The sequence below is a fragment of the Poeciliopsis prolifica genome, unplaced genomic scaffold (genome assembly GCF_027474105.1).
Source record: "Poeciliopsis prolifica strain line A6 unplaced genomic scaffold, Auburn_PproV2 SCAFFOLD001, whole genome shotgun sequence".
Classification (NCBI taxonomy): Eukaryota; Metazoa; Chordata; class Actinopteri; order Cyprinodontiformes; family Poeciliidae; genus Poeciliopsis; species Poeciliopsis prolifica.
The window spans coordinates 9,953,673-9,973,426 of NW_026562376.1; the positions used below are offsets into that span (position 1 = coordinate 9,953,673).

Sequence of the window (19,754 nt, forward strand, 5' to 3'; positions counted from 1 at the left end):
TGAAGTACATGAACGCACCACTACACCACTACTTCAGTTATTAAATGGAATGGCTCCTCCTGGCGGACGCATCGTAACTTACGAGGAACATAAACGTTTCCCCCTTGTTCACTCTGTTTACTACCCTCTATTAGCTTGGACACGCTATGAGCGAAAGAGAAATTGTTGTTGTAACAGGTAAAACAAGAATTTTCTCAATGATATGTCCACTCTTCATGCTTTTAAAAACACGTGTTGAATACACTTTGAAGGGTTTGGACCGTTCAGACAGTTCTTGGTGAACCCCAGCTGGATAACAGCCCAGGTACGGGCTAATGTCTGCAAAATACACTCCTGTTTACCTCTGGTTCATTTTAGCTGTGCGTTTCGTTTACCGCAGGGATTAAAGTTGGCCGGAATGGGACAGCGCATCGATGTTTACATCAAGGAACTGCCAGTGAGCTACAGTTCAACCCAGAGGATCATTGCTGAGCTTTGGCAGACCCTTAAACCAAAGGTAGACATTTTACACACCTAAAAAACCTAATAGAAAATCATCATGCAAAGCATTCAGAATGCTTTGCAGGTCTGTACTAATTTTTTTTTTTTCAATATAAGAGGATATTATATTGATAGTTGTTGGCGTTATTTGCCTTGTTTTTTTTTTTTTTTTGTTTTTTTTGCTCCTTAGGGTAACCACAATATACCTATGAAATAAGACATAACACTGTGTGTAATTTTTGCTAGAGTATCTATAGAGAATGCACATTTTTGAAACACAAGGAGGTGAATCGCGTTTGCATGCTTGTTCCCAGTTTGCTGTTCACCTGGGCATAGCCAGAGGTTCCAGTCTTGTCATTTTGGAGCAAACTGGTAAAAACAGCGGCTACAGCACCCAAGACTGTTGCAGCTGCTGCCCCACAGATCACCGCTGCATTGAAGGCGGCCCCGAGAAACTGGACTCTGTTGTTAACATGAGGGCCATTTCCAAGCACTTTAAGCAAGCAGGGATGGATGTGGTTCATTCTAGAGATGCTGGCAGGTAGGCAGCCAACCCTTTTTCTGATCTGCATTAACAGACGCAAATAAAAGGCCATGCTTTCTTCTTTTCAGATACTTGTGTGATTTTGCTTATTACTGCTCACTGTATCATGGTGAGAGGAGAGCAGCTTTCATCCATATACCCTCAACTGGCAGCTTATCCTTGACTGAGAGACTGGTACCTCTTTTGCAGGAAATAATTGCCATGATGCTTGATCAGCTGGAAGAAGCAAAATATCACTTGGAAACGTAGGCAGATTTTCACTCAGCATGCCTTGAACTTTTCCACTATTGTCACATTGCAGCTATAGTGTGGGATGATTCACTGAGATTTGAAATGACAGGTTAACAAAAAGAATCTGTGAACTTTATAACTGAAATTTTGCCACAAAATTGATTTAATTAAGCTCAGGGCCATTTCTCACTTCATGAATATGCTTTGATCTAAACTTATCTTTTTTGCTCAGTCTCAAGTATTTTACAGCCTTCCAAGAGGATCTTGTATGCAAAAAAAGGAAACAAAAAAGCATAGTTCTCATTTACTTATTTATTCAAAATTTCAGAAAAAAGTAAAATACAAGAAATTCTCTTATACACATTTTTGAGACGGCTTGTCAAAAATACACCATCTCAGCTATAATTGTGAAAAAACAACTTTGAGGCCTCAGATACAGAGCTTAAAAAGAAGACAGACTAGAGAAAACAGTTTGATTATTCTTCCCCCGTCAAGTTATGAACACAGAATTTAATAAGTGTAGTAGCAGTAGAAGACCAAGGCCCCTCCGAAGGTTTTAGGAATGCAGATGAAATAAAACAAAAACAGACATGTGTGGATCGATACACCTCAAACCTAATTATTGCAGGAGACTGCTGTGTTGCCTTCTCCATAAACCTGATGTTTTCTAATGAGAAAATTGAAAAGAATGTAATTATGATTATGGTTACAGTCTACAGTAAATAAAAGAGTGACTTGTGAAACTTTAAATTATCTTTTTCTAACTATGTTGTTCACTTGTTACCTGAACTACCCGTAATTTATGCAACATCCCTGTCCTGGCTCTGTCCATGTTGGAAATGTTACAGATTTGACAGGTTTCGGATCTAATAGTAACTGGTAGCTCCTCCCTCAGCATATCAGTGACTGCTAAGAACTGAAAAACAAAAACATTTAACGATTTCTGGACAAACATAAACACACAGATATGTTAACATCTCGACCTTTTTTGCTTGTCAGTGGTGGTTTCTGTAAAGAAATTCAGCAGCAACTTGGCTCTTTAAAAAATATGAAAAGATTGTTCAGTTGCATGATTAAGAGGACTGAGCACCAAACTTTTACATTAAAAGTTACCCTGTGGGTAACTTCTAATTTGAAAAAAGGAAAAAAAAAACAACCACTTTCGTCCAAGTCCATCAACAAGCCAATGGCCATGAGTAAAACGTGCAGCTGAGGCTTTGAAGGAGGTTTTGAGGTGTTGGAGCTGCTTCGCTTCCTTGGACAGATAACATTTTTGGTGATGCTGTAAGATCCACTGTGGTGACTAAACTGGCAGCACTAAAAGTGGTGTGTGTATAGATACAGTGGAAACACAACCCCTGTTAAAATGCCTGCTAATATGTAAAAAGTGAAATCATGATAAACCATATCAGAATGTTTTCCTCCTTTAATGTACCACAAACTTGAAAAAACAAACCAACAATCTGGAGGGAAGAGAGAAGAGCACAAAAGACTTTCCAAGGTTTTAGATATTCCATCAAGCGCAGTTCAAAGAGTCAACATGAGGTTGAGAAATCGGGGCGTAACAATGACATTACCAGAAACTGGGCAACATCTGAAGTTAGTGGAAAAACGAGAAGAAAACTGGTCAGGAAGTCTGGCAAGTACTGACTGTGTAGCATGTGAGATGACGATCTCCTGTGTTCTTTATGTGTCTAGGCTAAGGAGTAGAGTGACAAACTGGAATCCAGTCCAATTTTTCAAAAACACATTTGACATTTTCCTAACACATGACATGAGGGGGGGCTATGTTTTTAAAAAGGTGTTTATAACAAACAAGGCACCATAGTAAAAAAAAAATATATGTATATATATATAAAAAAAAAAAAACGTCATACATACTGTGATGCAAAATGGTGGTAGCGTCATGCCTTGAAGCTTTGATTGAATGGTCCAATACAACATAGTTTAATGGGGACATATTTACATTCTAATAGTGTTTTGAGTGGGTCACTTTAGAGAGGGTTAAAACTCTGAAATGGTTTATCTTGGTCCAACTCTTGAACATGTCAGAAATCTGGCATTTTACCAGCGGCGTGTAAACGTTTTATATCTATTGTAATGTCTGAAAGATCAAAACTAAGAAAATCACATGGACACAACATTTCTAATTGATACATGACAAAGAACCACATGGAGTTTACAGAAATGATAAAACTAAATAGTGGCTTTTTAGCTCTCTGCCACTAATCATTGAAAAGTGTTTCTTATGCTTACAGAAGGTAGAAACAGGTACAAGGTGAGATTTTCCTTTTTCTTAGATGCTTTGTGTGAAACTACATATCTGTCCTTGTTACATTCACAACACTTATCGATACTTCAGGCAGAAATTAAATGCTGTCGGTTTTGGAATAAAGTAAAGGTTTTAAAATGGCATGTCACCTGCAAGTCGAACCGCATATATATGTAGTGTGTTTTTTATTTATGTCATTCGTGGAGGTAAATAAAACATTTCCCTTTCGTAATATTTCCTGTGTCATCTTTTTAAGATTTCTTTAGAAATACATTTTCAATGAGATTCTGATGGTTGTGGTTTGAGGATTTGAAGGTTGTGACAACAGGTCGGAACTCAGTGGAGATGGAATGTTTGGCTCTATTTCATCACATACTGATCCACACTGGTTGCTTATGATCCAGCTGAAAAACAATGACGTTTTGTCAGCCTTGTGGTGTCTTTATTCTAAGTTTGAGACAGAAACTTGCTTTTTTTTCGTAAAACCAGTCATGTGGGCGTTCACGGGCCAAACTCATTCCACCTTCTGTCCCAGTCTGCTTCATATGAGGTTTTATCTAGAGATCCCTGTGGACTTTTTAAAAATTTAACTAGGTGAGGTTTCTCCTAAATTTTAAGAGTGAGATGTATTTTTTTTTATACACACATTTAAAAAGAGTGAGGTAGATATATGCCTGAATGGAAAAAAAAGAGGAAAAATAAAAAAGTACCCTCGCCATAACATCAAGGACAATGCATACATAAAATAATAAAAATAATAAACCAAGTTTGTACTTATGTATGGGGCGTTTTTACAGTGATTTTTACTGGTATTCAAAAGGAAAATACAACAATAAATAAATAAACACTCCTACAAGGAAAATAAGTTTAAGAGGAGAAAAAATAAAATAAAATCACCAGGCAACATTAGAAATCCTTCAACACACTTTTTACTATTCAGCCATTTTAAGACCTTTTATTTTCAATTGTGACATTGAACCTTGTTCCCTTCCCTGGACTTTAACCCATCCTTTATTTGGCTTTCAGATGCGGCTTTTGAACTCTCATCTTGAAATTTTGATACTAGCAGGAGTGATGTCATTTTGTGCTTGAGAGGATAAAATGAAAATTGCAAACTTTAAATGCTTAGACTATATGGTTGACATATTTAAGGCAAACGAGAGAACCCAGTTAGCCCTATTTACTGGGGATTAGGCATGAGATGGATGGGTTTACAAAACCAGATCTGGTCTGAAGTGCCGTCTTGTATGTCGGAGCTAATCCTGACTTTGAAAGGAGGCACAGGGAGGGAAGGTTCGCTGTTAGAGACCAGCAAAGGGAAGGGAAGAGGAAACTGTTTCACTTTAGAAAACATGAGAGGGATGACTTAGAAAGGGGCAAAAGGTGAGGCAAGTAAAGGAGAGGAAAGTGTGTGGGGAAAGCAAAGCCTTTACTTTAACCTGAGATTAAATCGTACCTAGGGGACAACACTAGGCACAGTGCTAAACAATAATAATAGAAAAAAAAACAAAGGGTGCAGAAGTACAAGCTCACACATCGAGCTAACATGTTCATCTCTAATAATTATATATATTGACAAAACAACAAGAGACATAGTCTTTAGAAAAGGCAATGAATGAAATTTAGTGTTACTCAAAATCTTGAGGGGTAACTTTTCTCTTTTTTTTGTTTTAAACAGCTTAAAGATATAAAAAGGGACTGCTGTGGAGATCATAAAATAGCAAACCTGAAGGATTTCTCTATATATAGATATATTTATATATATATAACATCCAAAAAGAGAAAAAGAATAAAATAGCAGCTTTGTTCTGTACAGACATAGAGGCAAACATTTTTAAAAGTATAAAAAAAGCTTTATTGTATTTTTTTTAAAGTGACAAAACCCAATGATGTGTATAAAAAATTATTCTGCAGTCTAAAATGCAACTGTAAGACCTTTCCTGTGTGTTTGAAATGCAAGAAAGACCAATAATGACCATTTTTAGAGACTTGAACGTTTGCCTCTAGGCTACTAAATCTGATCCAACAGCCTCTTGATTGATGCCTCCAGTTTGTTGCTGCGGTTTTGATAGCACTGGATCTGAACACCGTTTATCTCAAAACTGTGAGAAAATAAAGCAGGGTGATAAGCTGGGTTATCAGCTCTGGAGGACCAATGATTTGCACTGAAGCATATTTCAAACTAAAAAATCGGCTGAGATAGTAATTCAGAGTTGTTGTTTTTTTTGGACCAAACATATGTGAAAAGGGATTTTCCTGAGGTGGAACAAATTTTTAATTGTGGATATTTTTTACCCCCTGCGAAAAAAAAATCTATTTTATAAAATACACTAATCAAAATGGTACAAGAACTTCATTTTTTATCTAGATTCAAGAACTGCAGGTACAATTGGTAGTTGAATGCCACTAGTAAATTATAATCAAATTTTCAAATGTTTCATAACATGATTTCAGTGCATCTGGACCATGCTGATATGTTATATTTTTTTGGTTCATTCTGTCAGAAGCCCCATTTTTACATCAGTTGGAAACAATGTAATGTCACAGCTGTACTTTCTCTTTGTTAAAGAGCACAAGCTATGCTGCATGATGTGAGGCATGTTACAAATACTAGCACAGCATTTTTCTCTCCTGTTTATATTAATTCTGTCTTATTACTGAGTTTCAGCCACAATAATTTTGGGGCTCATTTGAGATTGCTTTGTGAACTGATTGTTTAATTGATTAGGCGTAAGTGGTTTCTGGTAATTCGACTTGGGACTGGGTGATAAATACGTTTTTCTACAGGTTGTGACAAAGGTGAAAATAACTGCCCAACAATTTAGTTTTTAGTGACAGATGCTAAATTAACAAATGCATAGGTTTGCAAATGAAAACAGCGGTGATAGACTTGAAACAACTCTGACATTTTATCATCTGGGTTTAGGGAGCCATCAGCTCATTGCAACAAAAGCAGATCACGTTTTGTTGAAAGCTAAATTTTGGCTAATGCTCTTGCGAAAAAGGAAAGACTCTTTCCTACTTGAGGGCTGCAGCACAAAGATCCGTCAAGGCACCGTGTCTTGATGGGAATGTCTAAAACACAACACTAGGCAGCCCGCAAACAAAAGTAATTCTACATGACCTTTCTCAATACCATGGTTAGGAATTTGATGCCTTTATGAAACAGCCTCTTTAAATTTTTATTCTGCTATCTCTTAGCCTGTCCCAGCTGTAAATATTATGCTAAACATTGCTTGCATAATCAGTTTCTAGATAGATCGTACTGTATTGTTAACTTGTAATGATTTTTCAGAGATTTTCCATTTATTTCCCATGCGTTTAAATTGCTGATGTGTCAAAGCATGTCTGGTGTTTAAACAACTGTGCAAACAGTTGTTTATTCAGATATTTTGTGTAGTAGTTAAAAATTTTGCAATCTTGTCAGCTGTCAGTGGCAACAGTGATTTGTATTTTCCCTGTAATATCAATTATCATGTCTTTTGCAAACATAGTTGCCAGACAAGTATAATCTTTTCAAAATGAGACCAAAATAATATCTTAACCTTTGGAGCCAGACTCGTTAAGTCATTTCCAGTGCTGGATTATATGAGAGGACAGCTGCAACTTTCATTATCTTGATAAATCTGAGTTGTTGTTTGCCACTGAAGTCAGAGGTTGACCGTAATTAGAGTGATTACGAATGAATTTACATGTCTCGCTATCTAGTGCTGTAAATCCTAAAAATATAGAAATACTTTTACATTTTATCACCCAGCCCTGTGTCTTGTTTTATGCCTGAAATATGAATTTTTAAAACCTTGATTTACTTTTTGTTTAATTAATGTGGAGGAATAAAATATTTTTAGATAGCAGTTGCTCAGCAGTTGCTAGTTTGCATTTATTAATGCAATGACCCAGCAATGCATACATGTGGTTATTTTTAAATGTAGAATTGATTGGAGTGAATATTGTTCTGAAGTACTGTAGTTTTAGTTTCAATGTTTGTTTTTGAGGATGTGACTGTGTAGTAACAGATTTACAGCCAAAATGATTTATTTATTATCAGCTTTTATCGCTATCAACATAAATAGCACAAAAGAGTGTGATCCAGTGCAAAGTCTGCATTCTCCATCGCCAATCACAATATTGTGGCTGCTTATGACTTGACAGTCACTTCTTTAAGTAGAGTCTTGTACTTGGTATTGTGTTTGGGCTGGCTTCTGCTTATGATGTGTTATTTGACCCAGCATAATCTGGAAACCCTTGCATTTAAATTTAGTAAAAACATTCTAAGTTATATGGCAAGTAATTTTTTTTTTCTTTATTGCACAGGAGGATTTGATTTATCATTAACTCTGAATCACAGTCTTCAACAAAAAAGAGGACACCCTTAGGAGACTGAAGGAAAAGCTTGATTTGGCAAAAGTTTGGCAGATACAAAACAGGCCTACCAATTTAACCCACACCTGAAAGGATCACGTAGAAAATAATAATATTTAAGAGTCTTATTTTTAAAGGAGATGTTGCCACACAACATGAACCCGGCTGGCTCACAAAAAGGAGGCGCTTTACCATAATGTAGAGAGAATGATCGAATTCTATAAATAGACGCTCAATATATTCATCACATCCTCTCTGAAATCCTCAGGACAAAAGTGCTCTTCTGTTGGTTTTGCTGGCAGATATGCTAAAAAGATTTTTTCTTGAGTTCATGTAGAAGTCTGTGTGCCAATATACATCCTTATGTTGGTTTCCTTCTTGAAGGGCTTGTATGTAACAATGTAGGCTGCACAGGAAGGAGTCCCCAGTGTGTCTGAGCCACCAAACACCACATGCCACAGCAGGTTTCTGTGCTGTTTTACCGTTCTCAGAGTTTGTGTTCTCTGGTCGTTCCATGCCTTAAATGGAGTAGAGAGCCCATCTACTGGCACACAGTAGAAACAAAGTAATTTTCTTACCTCGCCCAACTCTCGTGAAGAGACTGAGAGGTTTTTGTTACCCTGTGTGAGAGGAAGAGGAGATGCTGGACTGATATCAGCAGGCCGACGACTGGGGCAGCGGTAACGCCCGCTCGTTTTTTCTGCCTCCGTTCATGTGTGCGTACGGCTCCAACTCATCAAAGTTGGGTCGCAGGACCACCACAGGCCCGTTGGCCAAAGCATGTCCTGAGTGCTTGTCCAAGCCCTGTCCCGAAGACGTCATGGCCGAGGGCAGAGGCCCCGGTGGCGAATGGGACACAGATCCTAGTAAGGGAGTACTTGGGCCTTGTAAGGGAGATAACTGCTGCGAGGAAAGAGGTGACCTGCTTCCCATGCACCCAGACAGGGGAATGCCAGCAGCTGAGGGTTGCCTGGTAGATACAGGGTCCAGTGGAATGTTCTCCATGTTCTCCACCTCCATGTCGAGCTCCTCCATGTCCGGCGGCTTGTTCTCCTCACTGTAGAAGAAACTCACCTCCTGGAAGTGGGGATCCAGATCCCCTTTGATGCTGCTGATGATCTCCAAGAAGGACGGACGCATCTTGGGGTTGTACTGCCAGCACATCCTCATCAGCTCAAACCTGAAGGGAGCACATCATATGAATGCCATGACAATTAAAGAATTTGCTCCTTAAATTTTGAACTTTTGTAAAGAGAAAAATCTCAGCCACATGTTTTATTTTTGACCTGATAACACCACTTTGGATTTGGTGTTGTGGCAGAAATAAGTAATATGGTCCTGTGAAGTAAATTTTCAATCAAAGTTGAGATTCATTTTGCCCTCTGACAATCAAAGCAGAAAGAAATGTGAACAAGTGCAGATTTATGGAGAATTTTGCCAAATTAAAATGCATTATATGTGTGCAAAGAGAACAGAAAAGTGCAAACAAATTTAAAGAACTTTACAAAAAACAAGATTATTAATGCTGCACGATAAAATAAGATTCCTAAATTACACTTCAGTGTCAGAATCCAACATTTTTTGCAAAAACCTGAATAATGAGACAGAGTAAGTTGATGCATAGAATGTTTTAGGGAGAGAACTACTTGCACTGCTGTGGTTTAAGCAGTTTGGAGGAATGCCTGGATGCAGCGTTTAATCATTGCGAGACTGTTTCTCACCAGCAGGTGGCAGGAGAGACTGACATTTTAAAATTTTTGTCCTCTTTTGACATTTAAGCTCAGTTTGCTGACGTGTTTTGATTTTAAAGTTGTGTACAAACAAATTATTAAAGTTATATATTACAGTAACAAGTTAGAGATTTACATAAATAGTCTTAGCTGCTGTTTTTCCATCTTTTTCTACAGGTGTGAATACAAAAAGCATGTCCCATCTGTTATAAATCTGCCTTTTTTTAATTCACTCAAACGCTTCAAATATGGTAATGAGTACATCTCCTCTCCCATAATGTCTAGTTTTCTAACAAAGACTAATCTTTGGTGCAGAGGCATATTGACACTGCTTGTAAATTTAGAAGTTAACTTTATGGCTGCTTCAAAGATTTGTAATTTTGATGTTTTTCTACCACAGCACAATGCGTGCAGTTAGATCCGTTATGTAAAATCCACTCAGTGGAGCAGTAAGTCTTCCTTCAGGTTGCTGTGCCAGGCCAGCAACCGAGCTTTGGGAATGTCAAAACAACACCATAAAAAGAGAGAATTATTACAGTTTTGTGTGGTTCTGCACCACATGCCGCAACTTCAATTATACACAAACAAGCTAAGAATACTCTCTAAGGCTCACTGACATAAACACCTCAGCCATCTCAGGCTCTGTTACCGCTGTTCCCCCTCAGTCTTGTTTGTCTTCTCTCCTTGAGGCCTTCTTGGCGTTCAGAATCAGTCCTGCAGCTAGGTGCCAGCTGTTCTACTCCCAGAGAAATTTGAGGTAGAGCTTGCCTAAGCCCAGGTCTAACTTTTTATTCTGGAGAAGCAGAGGGGATGGCTGACTGTTTTTTTTTTTGTTTGTTTGTTTTTGCCAGAATTGCAGGAAGCATCTCAAAGTTGACATGTGATGTCCAAACCCACACAGAGGAGAGTACTAATGAAAAGAAATCTAATACTTTCGGCTGTGCTGACACACCACAGTAACCTGCCTTCTGCTTCGCCCAACATCTGGTGTCTAGTACACTTGTTGATACTAATTTATAAAACAGGTTAAAAAGCTGACTTCTTGTCAGAATCTTGTCATTCATGCTATTAGTGGAAACTCACTTCTAACCTGTCAAAATTAGAGTTGTTCCAATTGTATATGCCATGTAAATGTAGCCTCAGCTATGCTACCTTATACTTTGCTGTTTATTCCTTCTGTCAATGTTTTGTTTAGCACTCGGCTGGTGTCCATTACTATCCTGAAATTCCTCACCAGGGTTTATCAGTGCTCATCTCAGCCAGTGTTTAATTTCAGGCACTGATCAAATAACACAGGGTCAGTGATGCAGATTTTAAACTGTTGTGACCAATAAGATGCTGAGTGTCACATGGAAATACGGTGGAGGTATTGCACTTGGTGAGCCCAGGTTGTCGCTCTGTACATCTCTGTTGCACTGAGATTTTTTTTTAACATATTTTGTTCATAGCTAATATAACTATGGGCCCTCTTCCAGTCTGGTGACCAGTTTTTAAGAACAATCTGTCACTCTGTCATATCATATCTATAGACCATGGAAATAGTTAATAAATATGACTATTTATTAAAGTTGTTAATCCACCTTTAAATTTGGATTGACAAATTTAAAGTTTACTGAAACTCATAGACTTGATAAGAAACACAAACATAATTTTAAACACATTATTAGAGCCCTACAATGCCGCAAGCAGGTATAATGGATGAAAAATCCATAATAATTCTACTGCAATAATAAAAACTGATTTATTTTAAGTTTTGTAATACATCTTTTACAGAGTTGTCAATAAAAATGACTGGCACAATGTAGTCTCTTTGGTTCGTATCCCAGCTTGAAAGAAGCTACTTTAGTCTGTAGGCAAGTTGTGTGACTTACAGCTACATGAGGAATACTTTGCATGGAGACGTTGAAAAACATCCAAATATGACTCATCTTACTGCATGTTTTCCTCCCTACTTCCACTTTGTGTTATCCCATCTATTCATCACTATTTGTCTAAATGTCTGGCTTCAGTAGTCCTCCTCAAGTCTCCTTTAAAACACCAAAGCACAGGCGGCCATGAGCAGCGGCCTGACTCCACTGCATGCCGCTAAAAGACAAAAAAAAGCTAAGCCCTTACTCCAGCACCACCTCTGAAACACAATCCACACACTCCTGTAATCAGGACAAAACTGTTGGGGCTGCCATAGAAACCAGAGGTTTGTGCCTGCACAACACTCAGCCCTATTTTTTGTTCTGCTTGCGCTCTTTCTAAGGTGAGGTCAGCCATGTGGAGCAGCAGGGGAGAATGCAGAATGCCTTCTTATTGAGGTCAAAGAAACGCATACAGCGTGTGCAGCCCTACATGCTGAGAGTCATCAGTCTTCTATTTCTGCCTCTCAAAAAGCAGTAATGTTTTCACAAATAAGTCACAAATATGTTAATGGCTTCTGATGCGCTTATTCCTGTTGCTTGTCCCTCTCAATAACGATTCCCACAGGCGGAATGACTGGCATTTTTCACACACCGGTTGTGGCATTCCTTCTATGGGCCGATATCGACGAGTGAGGAGGCTCCCGGCTACCAGCTGACCGTCTAAGTCATGCCGTCAACCGACTGTTTTTAACCGCTGACGTTAATGTCAGCCCTCACTGCAGTGTACGCACGCGGTATCTCTTACCCTTAAAACCTCAACCTAAAATAGACACGTGGTAAAATATTGACGGGACAGAAGAGGCACAGAGAGCAGTTCATTCTTTCAATCACAAGACTTACAGCATGTCCGGGCAGTTGTCGGGTTTGTCCAGGAGTCCCCCTTCCATGACAAAGCGCAGCACTTGCTCATTGGACATGCCCTGGTAAGGCTGTTCAGCTAAGGTGGCGATTTCCCACAGCACAACACCAAATGACCTGGAGAGTTACATCAAAAAACAAACATGAAACCAAAGGTTTTGTTTCTGGAGTTTAAAAAGAAAACGTAAAAATTCTTCCACATTCTCATTTAAAGTCAAATAAATACTTATTAAACTAGTGGGAGTTTTTGTTTTCTTGTTTATTATAGAAAAAATACACTGCAAATTGACTGGGATTAGCTGCAAGCTAATCTCTGAAGGATATTGACTACTTATAACCTCTAATCTAATACACTATTAAAAAAAATATCAGAACTACACCTTTATGAAATAAAAATTTATTCTTGCCAAATTAAATAAGTAGAACAGAGATCTTAAATAAGGCAAGCATGGGCTTGATATTTATTTGGAGCAAAGAATGAACAGAATGTGAACATCTTCATAAAATCTCGATAGAATGAATAGACAATTTCTTTCTAGCTCAAAATGTAAAGCACTCTTTCACCAACACTGGTGAATAAATATATATATATATATATATATATATATATATATATATATATATATATATATATATATATATATATATATATATATATATATATATATATTCACCAACAGTCAGAATTAATTAATAAAAAATTAATAAAAAAGAAAAAACAGTCAGCGTTGTTGGTTTGAAGCATAATGCAAACAAAATTAAGTTATATTTTTGTCCATCTTAAATCCTGCCCTCTTTCCAGCTCATTCTTCAGACTGTTTTTGGTTATGAGAATACCAAACAGACAGACCTACATGTCCAAAATATGTCAACAAGAAATCATGAGGGTAAACTGAAAAACAAGTCTTAATATAGACTGTTTACAAGTCTAAATTTAAGTTAATCTAATTCCTGATGTGTTTGACAAGTTTAGCTAAGGTTTTTTTGATGAAGAAGAAAAAGAAGAAGAGAAATTGTTACTCAGTCACTTATTATATGCGTAGACCCAAGAAAGCATCTGGGTTTAGATTTTTAAACCTACTGTCCCTCAATACGAACAAGAACAGGATTCTGTCTTGAGGCTCATATTGTTCTAAAAATAAATATTTTAGCAAAGATATTCTGTAGGGTTTACCAACTTTCTCCTGGTGTTTTTGGAGATTATATTTAGCTATTTTGCTCTTTCAAAATAGAGGACTACAAATTGTCTTCTATAACCAATTGCTTGATGACCATCAAGCAGTGACTAGGTTAAAACTAATTTGTACAAGAAAGAAATGCATTATAAAACTTCAATAAAATTGTGACTGTTTTCTGTTTTTTAGTTTTAATTTCTTGTTTAATGTCTTAAGTTTTTGTCTTGTATGTCTGCTTTATTTTGTGAAACACTTGTTTAATTCTGTGATAGGTGCTGCTATATAAACAAATATTATTTTCTGTAAAAGAAAATGTTTGCATTCACCTAATGTTTATTTACTCTTTGAAAGTCTTATTTTCAAAGTGTTCCTTCAAATTACCCAGATTACAACACTCTATATGTTTCAGGAAGTGTTTCTTCTCTTCTTATTAACACACCACTCATGAAGCCCATAATTGGTTTGTCCCACACTAAACTTTAACATCAAAGAGGAGCAGGATGTAGTACACATGATGTGAAGGTGGGTTTGTGGTGTAAACACAAGCTCTCATTTGTGAACATCTGGAGCAGTTTATACCCACTCGTGCAAACTAATCCGTGGGACACTTTGAGTTGGGGAACAAAAACTTGCAGGGGAGCTAGTAAACAGTGAGACTGCCACAGCGGTAGAAAAAATGTGAGATTGCTGTAGGCTCAGAAATAAAAAAGAGAGATATAGTGTTTTGTAGAGCGGAAGGAATTTGCAAAGAGCAAGCCAGCAACCTAAATAGAAAAAAAAAAAAAAAAAAAGAAAAAAGGTTTTGATGTTTTGGAAATACAAGCTGTCATGGCAGGAAACTCATGTTCAAACTGTTGAGTGAAAATCTTGTAAAGAATCCTGGCTGTGAAGTGAGCTGTAGGTTTATACAGTTGTGACCCCACAGCGTGAACAGTTTTAGAGTATTATCCAACACAAAGAGAAAATATGCAGGCGGTTTAAAGCCCCCAGATTGAAGCAGGTTCATACATGTATGAAGGAAGGCAGTCTTGTGTTTGTGTGAGCAGTTTGTTTCCATACCAGACATCAGACATTGTGGTGAAGACGCCATCTTTCAGTGACTCTGGAGACATCCAGCGAACTGGCAGCAGGCCCTTTCCTCCTTTTCGATAGTAATCCGTCTCATAAATGTCTCTGGTCATGCCAAAATCTGACGGAAAACAATGCCAAAAAACAAACAGTTTGGGGGAGCCACTAAGTATCGCTTCAGAGGAAACTCCCGAAAGCAAAACATTTCCCTCTCACAACCTCCCCCTTTCTGCCTGTCTACATTAAGACTCCACTGCCTTAGGCATTCACTTAGAATCAGTTCAGCCTTGAGCAATCTGGGAGAGGAACTCACAACATTTATGAGACCCACCTCCTATCTTCACCGTGAAGTCCTCAGCTACCATGCAGTTCCTGGCAGCCAGGTCTCTGTGGACAAACTTGTTGGCGTTCAGGTAAGCCATGCCGTCTGCAATCTCCCCCGTCATCTGGATCATCTTTTTCAGCGGGGGCAAGACCTGAGAGGTGGTGTTCTGTTGCACAGCAAGACGAGAAGATGATGAGACCTCATAAGCAGCCCCAATGCTTTTAACAAAATTAATTTTATCCATTTAATTAGGCTGTTTTCAGAAATTTAAAACAAATTTCATACATCTATCCACAAAGTCTACATTTAGAAAGCTATTAATATAAATATTGTTCTGATCAGAATGATAAAATAAGCCCTATATTGTGCTGTCCTTGTTTTTAATACTTTATTAAGGCCTTATGCTTACAATATACAAAAACTCAGATTATAAAAGTTTTAAAAAACAGACAAACTTAACAAAACAGCTAATTGAAAAAAAAAACTTGCTGTTCTTTTACCTGTTTGTTTTTTTTTTTCAATTTGGCTTACTTTCAAAAATTGAATCCTCAAAAATTTTCCACAAAGGTCAGAGTTGATGCCACATCTAGTAGCTGTCCTGTCAACAGATACTCCAGCCTGAGCTCTGGACTTTTGCAGTTCCTCCAGAGTTAATATTGGCCTCTTGTATGTTTCTCTGACTAATACTCTACTGCCTGTCCTGTCAGTTCAGGTGGTCAGCCATGTTTTGCAATTGTCTCATATTCATCCCAATTCAGGTAATGGATAAGACATTAATCCATTACCTGATTCAAGCTCAAAATATCATTACCCTTATCCCACTGTAAAATTCTCCAGTAACTATATTGGTGTGTCTTAAACACTAAATAAAATCCATGGTTTGTGTGGTAGAAAAATGTAAAACGGTTTGATTTTCATTTCTTTACCAATGTACTACTACAAATTACCTTCGAGCCCTTGGTTTTTATGTGAATGCATTGGTTGGGAGGCATTGCTTACTTCATTACGAAGAGAGCGGAGGTGGCTCTTGAGATCCCCACGGGTCATCAGCTCCATGATAACCAAGGATGGCTGTCCCTGAGAGACCACACCCAGCAGCCGCACCTACATGTCAACAGCAGCAGAAAATAAGTCAAATTCAGAGAAACCAACATCATGTTACAAAGCTAAAATATTCATAATATTATAGTGGAATTGTAATGCATACTTAAGAAGCACACAGTTTATCTTTAACTAGCTCTGAAGATCACAAAAGGAAAAACAAGCTTTTACATTATTCAAAGTGAATTTAATTACGGAGCCCTTGACTTTTTATCAGTGAAACATGAACAGAAACCCGTGGGAGCGGCGTTCTAAAAGGGGAATCTTTACCACTTCCATTTAACGCAGTTAATGAGGCTGTGATCACATTGATGTGAGAATGTAAAGAATCTCCAGGAGGCAGTTCCTTTGCCTCGGGCTACGGCTGCAGAAAACTACAAGCTCCGAGTCCTCATGCCCTGCTGGCCTCTCTCTCCGTTTGTGTATATGCAGATTAATTAGGAAGTAATGATAATGGTGAGCACTGTGACATTTCCTGATCCATTATGAAGTTATTCTTAACCATTTGTCAGTGTTTTTTCAGCTGTTTTATCATAAGTCCACCTTACCACATGATGACAGTTGAACTCTTTCATCACGGACGCCTCGTTCAGAAACTCTATCCGCTCCCTCATGCTTGCTGACTCATTCACCGTCTTGATCGCCACCCGTGTCTCAGGTTCATCCTTGATGACGCCTTTGGCTGTGCCTTCGTACACCATGCCGAAGGAGCCCTGCCCCAGCTCCTTGTGCATGGTGATCTTTTCCCTGGCTACCTCCCACTCATCCGGAGTGTACACTGCCGCAGCAAAAAAAAAAAAAAAATACGCCGGGTCAATCCAACATGCACAAACATCCAAACAGTAAAGCTGAGAAGTCGGGGAAAGAAGTTTGACATTCTTACTTTCAGCCGCACTGACGTACTCTGGGTTGACAGATGCATAAAGGACTCCATTCCCAAGTCTGTTGTTGCTTCTGGAAACACAAGGCCGGCTCAGTGAGCTGACAAGCAAACTTTGGTTTCTGATGCAATATTTAATTCTCAATAGGACGTCTGCTCTTCCCCAAAGGGGGATCTAAATGAATACACCTATTAACTCTAAATAAAATTACTCTCATCATTACGCTTCATGGGCAATGCAGCTTAATAAGTGGAAGCACTTGCCTCTTTTTGTTGATGATGAAGAGAATGGTGGTGAGGCTTGCGACTACGAGAGTCGCTATAATGGGCAGGATGATGACCAAGTAGAGAGTCGCAAGATCATCTCCTGAGAAACAAAATGAAGAAAAACGACAGCTGAATTTGGCGTATCTTTGGAAATTCTACTTTTATTTCAGAAATTCAATTCAAAAAGTAAAACTTAATTCATTACAAACATAGTGATACATTTCATGCAAAAAACTACTGCAATAAAATATTGCACCAGATGAATTGCGAACAATTTTTTTAAGAATGAAAATGACCAACAAAAACTGTGTCTATCCTTGATCTTTTCGCATGACTCACTGCACACTGCAGTGATGCAGTGATTCAGTAATGCAGCAGTAATGCAGGTAAGCTGCACAGCATAGCAGATCGCTTGCCTCCCTAAAGCTTCACTGAATGTGGAAATTTCACACTGAATCAACCAACTTGGGATTCTGTGTCTCTACGCTCTTCCTTAGGACTCTCAAATCTTGATTTCCAAATAAAATTATACAATTCAGACCAATGAGCAACAGTCTAATAATTTTTGTCATTATCACAAGTAAGATAGTTGTGACATTAAAGTTCTGCATGGGCTAAGGACAAGGAATTTTACTAGACCCATGCACACATAATCTTAAAATGTTGTAGTGTTGCTTTACGTTTAGGTGGAGGCACGTAGAAGTAGATGCTCTCTGTCCATGAGCCATTTCCTGCCAGAGACGTGGCTCTCACTTGAGCAGAGTAGTTCCCGGAGCTCAGGATCGTCAAGCGAACTCCATTGTAGTCGTGGTACTGCTGATGCGACACACACGTATGCTTTTCAGGCTGGGAGAAAAGAAATTAACGGGTCACTTTTCGTAAAACACAGCTTTGCATGTTTACATCCTGATTCACTTTCACAGTGTATTATTTTTTTTACCTTTATTTTTCACTATACAGCGTTGTGGAGAAAACAAATGTTCTACTTATATCAGGGTTTAGGTTCTGGAAGACTGATTTCAACAGTGGTTAAGTTTCAAATACGGTGGAGGATCAGTGTCGCTATTGGCCTGTTTCTCTTCCAAAGCCCCAATAAATCTTCACAAAGTGCACAAAGTTAAACACTTTGAAATACAACAAGACTTGAAATAACATTTGGTGACCCCCTAACAGAAACTGTAAATGGGATCCAGGACTGGAGGATTTAGGAAAACATTTTGTAAAAAGGAAAGATGAAAGATCACTCACTCTGTATCTTGCAACTTGCAAAATGTTTTTAAAGACTAAAAGCTTTTCTTAAAGTTTTTTTTTTTACACATCCTTATCAGAGGTGCCACTAAACATGGCAAGCAACATATATATAGTAAAGTGTCTGTAATTATACCCTGTCAGAATTACCTCATTCCCCAGACGGTACTTGATCTCATACATCAGAATAAGTCCGTTAGGTGTGACGGGCTTTGACCAGTGCAGCACCACACACCCCTCAATCTTGTCACACATTTCATAGACAACCTTCCCAGGGATGTCATCTGCTTTGGCTGCCAAACACATTTATACACACAAGACAATAACATAACTATCTTTAGATTTTTCACAAAACTCACAAGATTGTCCTCTCCTTACCAGCAGGTTTAGTCCTAGAAAAAACAAAAGCTCCGATGCTGCAGTTGTAGCCCAGGTCCTCGTTGCAGGCGTGGATTTCAATAAGGTACAAGGTGAAAGGCGTTAGGTCAGAGATTTCTATAAATTCTGCTGACGTTCTGTCATCAAGGAAGGAATATTCAATGACACGAGGGATGACATTTGTGCTGTTATCCACTGAGCCAAGGCTAGTATTGCCCTGACTGCTGTCGTGAAACTGAGTGTTGTTAGCAAGACCAAAAAGGTCTCTGCGACGACGATCTGCAGGTCTAAAACAAAGGAACAAAACATGGAAAAAAAATTGTAAAGTTGGGCAACAAAATAAATACCTTATAATTCCACTTTTGCAACTGTGTTTTATTAACTACCAATGCTTTATGGTCAAAAGCTTAATAAGGTTTTGCCGAAGTATGCTGGTTCTATTAGTGTTTCTATGGTCTCCAATGAGTCTTAGCAGTGCTTTGTCAAAGAATGAGGTCAGATGGATCATTGCAAAGTGGACAAAGGAAAAAAAATAAATGTTTTTTCCACATTACTTAAAAAATAATATGAAAAAAAAACACATAGTTTGTGGACATGTTACAATAAAGAATAAAACCAGCCGGAGAAAACTGTCCTGACAGAAATTTTTAGTCTTCATTTCTAACGCTCAGAGCTCAGTTGTACACAGAATGTTACAGATTTTTGACTCTCAGTGCCAGAATTCAGATGATAAGCTGCAGAGCCTCCTGGAACTGCACATCATCACCACTGAGGGTGGGGAGGTGGTGACAGCTGTGAAGGCAGCACCATCAGTTGTACAAGACAGACAACGGGACATTGAGTCCACAAGTTAAACTTGTACTGATCTCAGTTGATGAAGCAGAAACAAAAAGACTTACTTTTCCGTTACTTGGAAAAGTATTTT

At 38.2% G+C, this 19,754-nt stretch overlaps 2 protein-coding genes across 4 annotated transcripts in view; one reads left to right on the forward strand and one right to left on the reverse strand.

Moving 5' to 3' along the window:
- The first annotated feature begins 52 nt into the window (after positions 1-52).
- Positions 53-1,626, forward strand: pgpep1l (pyroglutamyl-peptidase I like). Its single transcript, XM_055031858.1, has 5 exons — positions 53-177; positions 252-304; positions 380-496; positions 795-1,021; positions 1,093-1,626. Exons 1-5 carry the CDS (start codon positions 147-149, stop codon positions 1,271-1,273), a joined length of 609 nt encoding a protein of 202 aa, XP_054887833.1. The 5' UTR covers positions 53-146; the 3' UTR covers positions 1,274-1,626.
- The window catches only part of igf1ra (insulin-like growth factor 1a receptor), an 88,937-nt gene continuing 70,735 nt past the window's right edge, over positions 1,553-19,754 (reverse strand). For all 3 annotated transcript variants that reach the window (XM_055031801.1, XM_055031820.1, XM_055031811.1), the window contains 11 exons: positions 18,830-19,116; positions 18,602-18,744; positions 17,884-18,049; positions 17,201-17,303; positions 16,940-17,010; positions 16,605-16,834; positions 15,955-16,059; positions 14,962-15,121; positions 14,622-14,751; positions 12,370-12,504; positions 1,553-9,069 (listed from right to left, as the gene is read on the reverse strand). In XM_055031801.1, the coding sequence (XP_054887776.1) occupies positions 8,544-9,069; positions 12,370-12,504; positions 14,622-14,751; positions 14,962-15,121; positions 15,955-16,059; positions 16,605-16,834; positions 16,940-17,010; positions 17,201-17,303; positions 17,884-18,049; positions 18,602-18,744; positions 18,830-19,116 (2,056 nt within the window). In that variant the 3' untranslated portion in view covers positions 1,553-8,543. The remainder of the gene's footprint in view (positions 9,070-12,369; positions 12,505-14,621; positions 14,752-14,961; positions 15,122-15,954; positions 16,060-16,604; positions 16,835-16,939; positions 17,011-17,200; positions 17,304-17,883; positions 18,050-18,601; positions 18,745-18,829; positions 19,117-19,754) is intronic.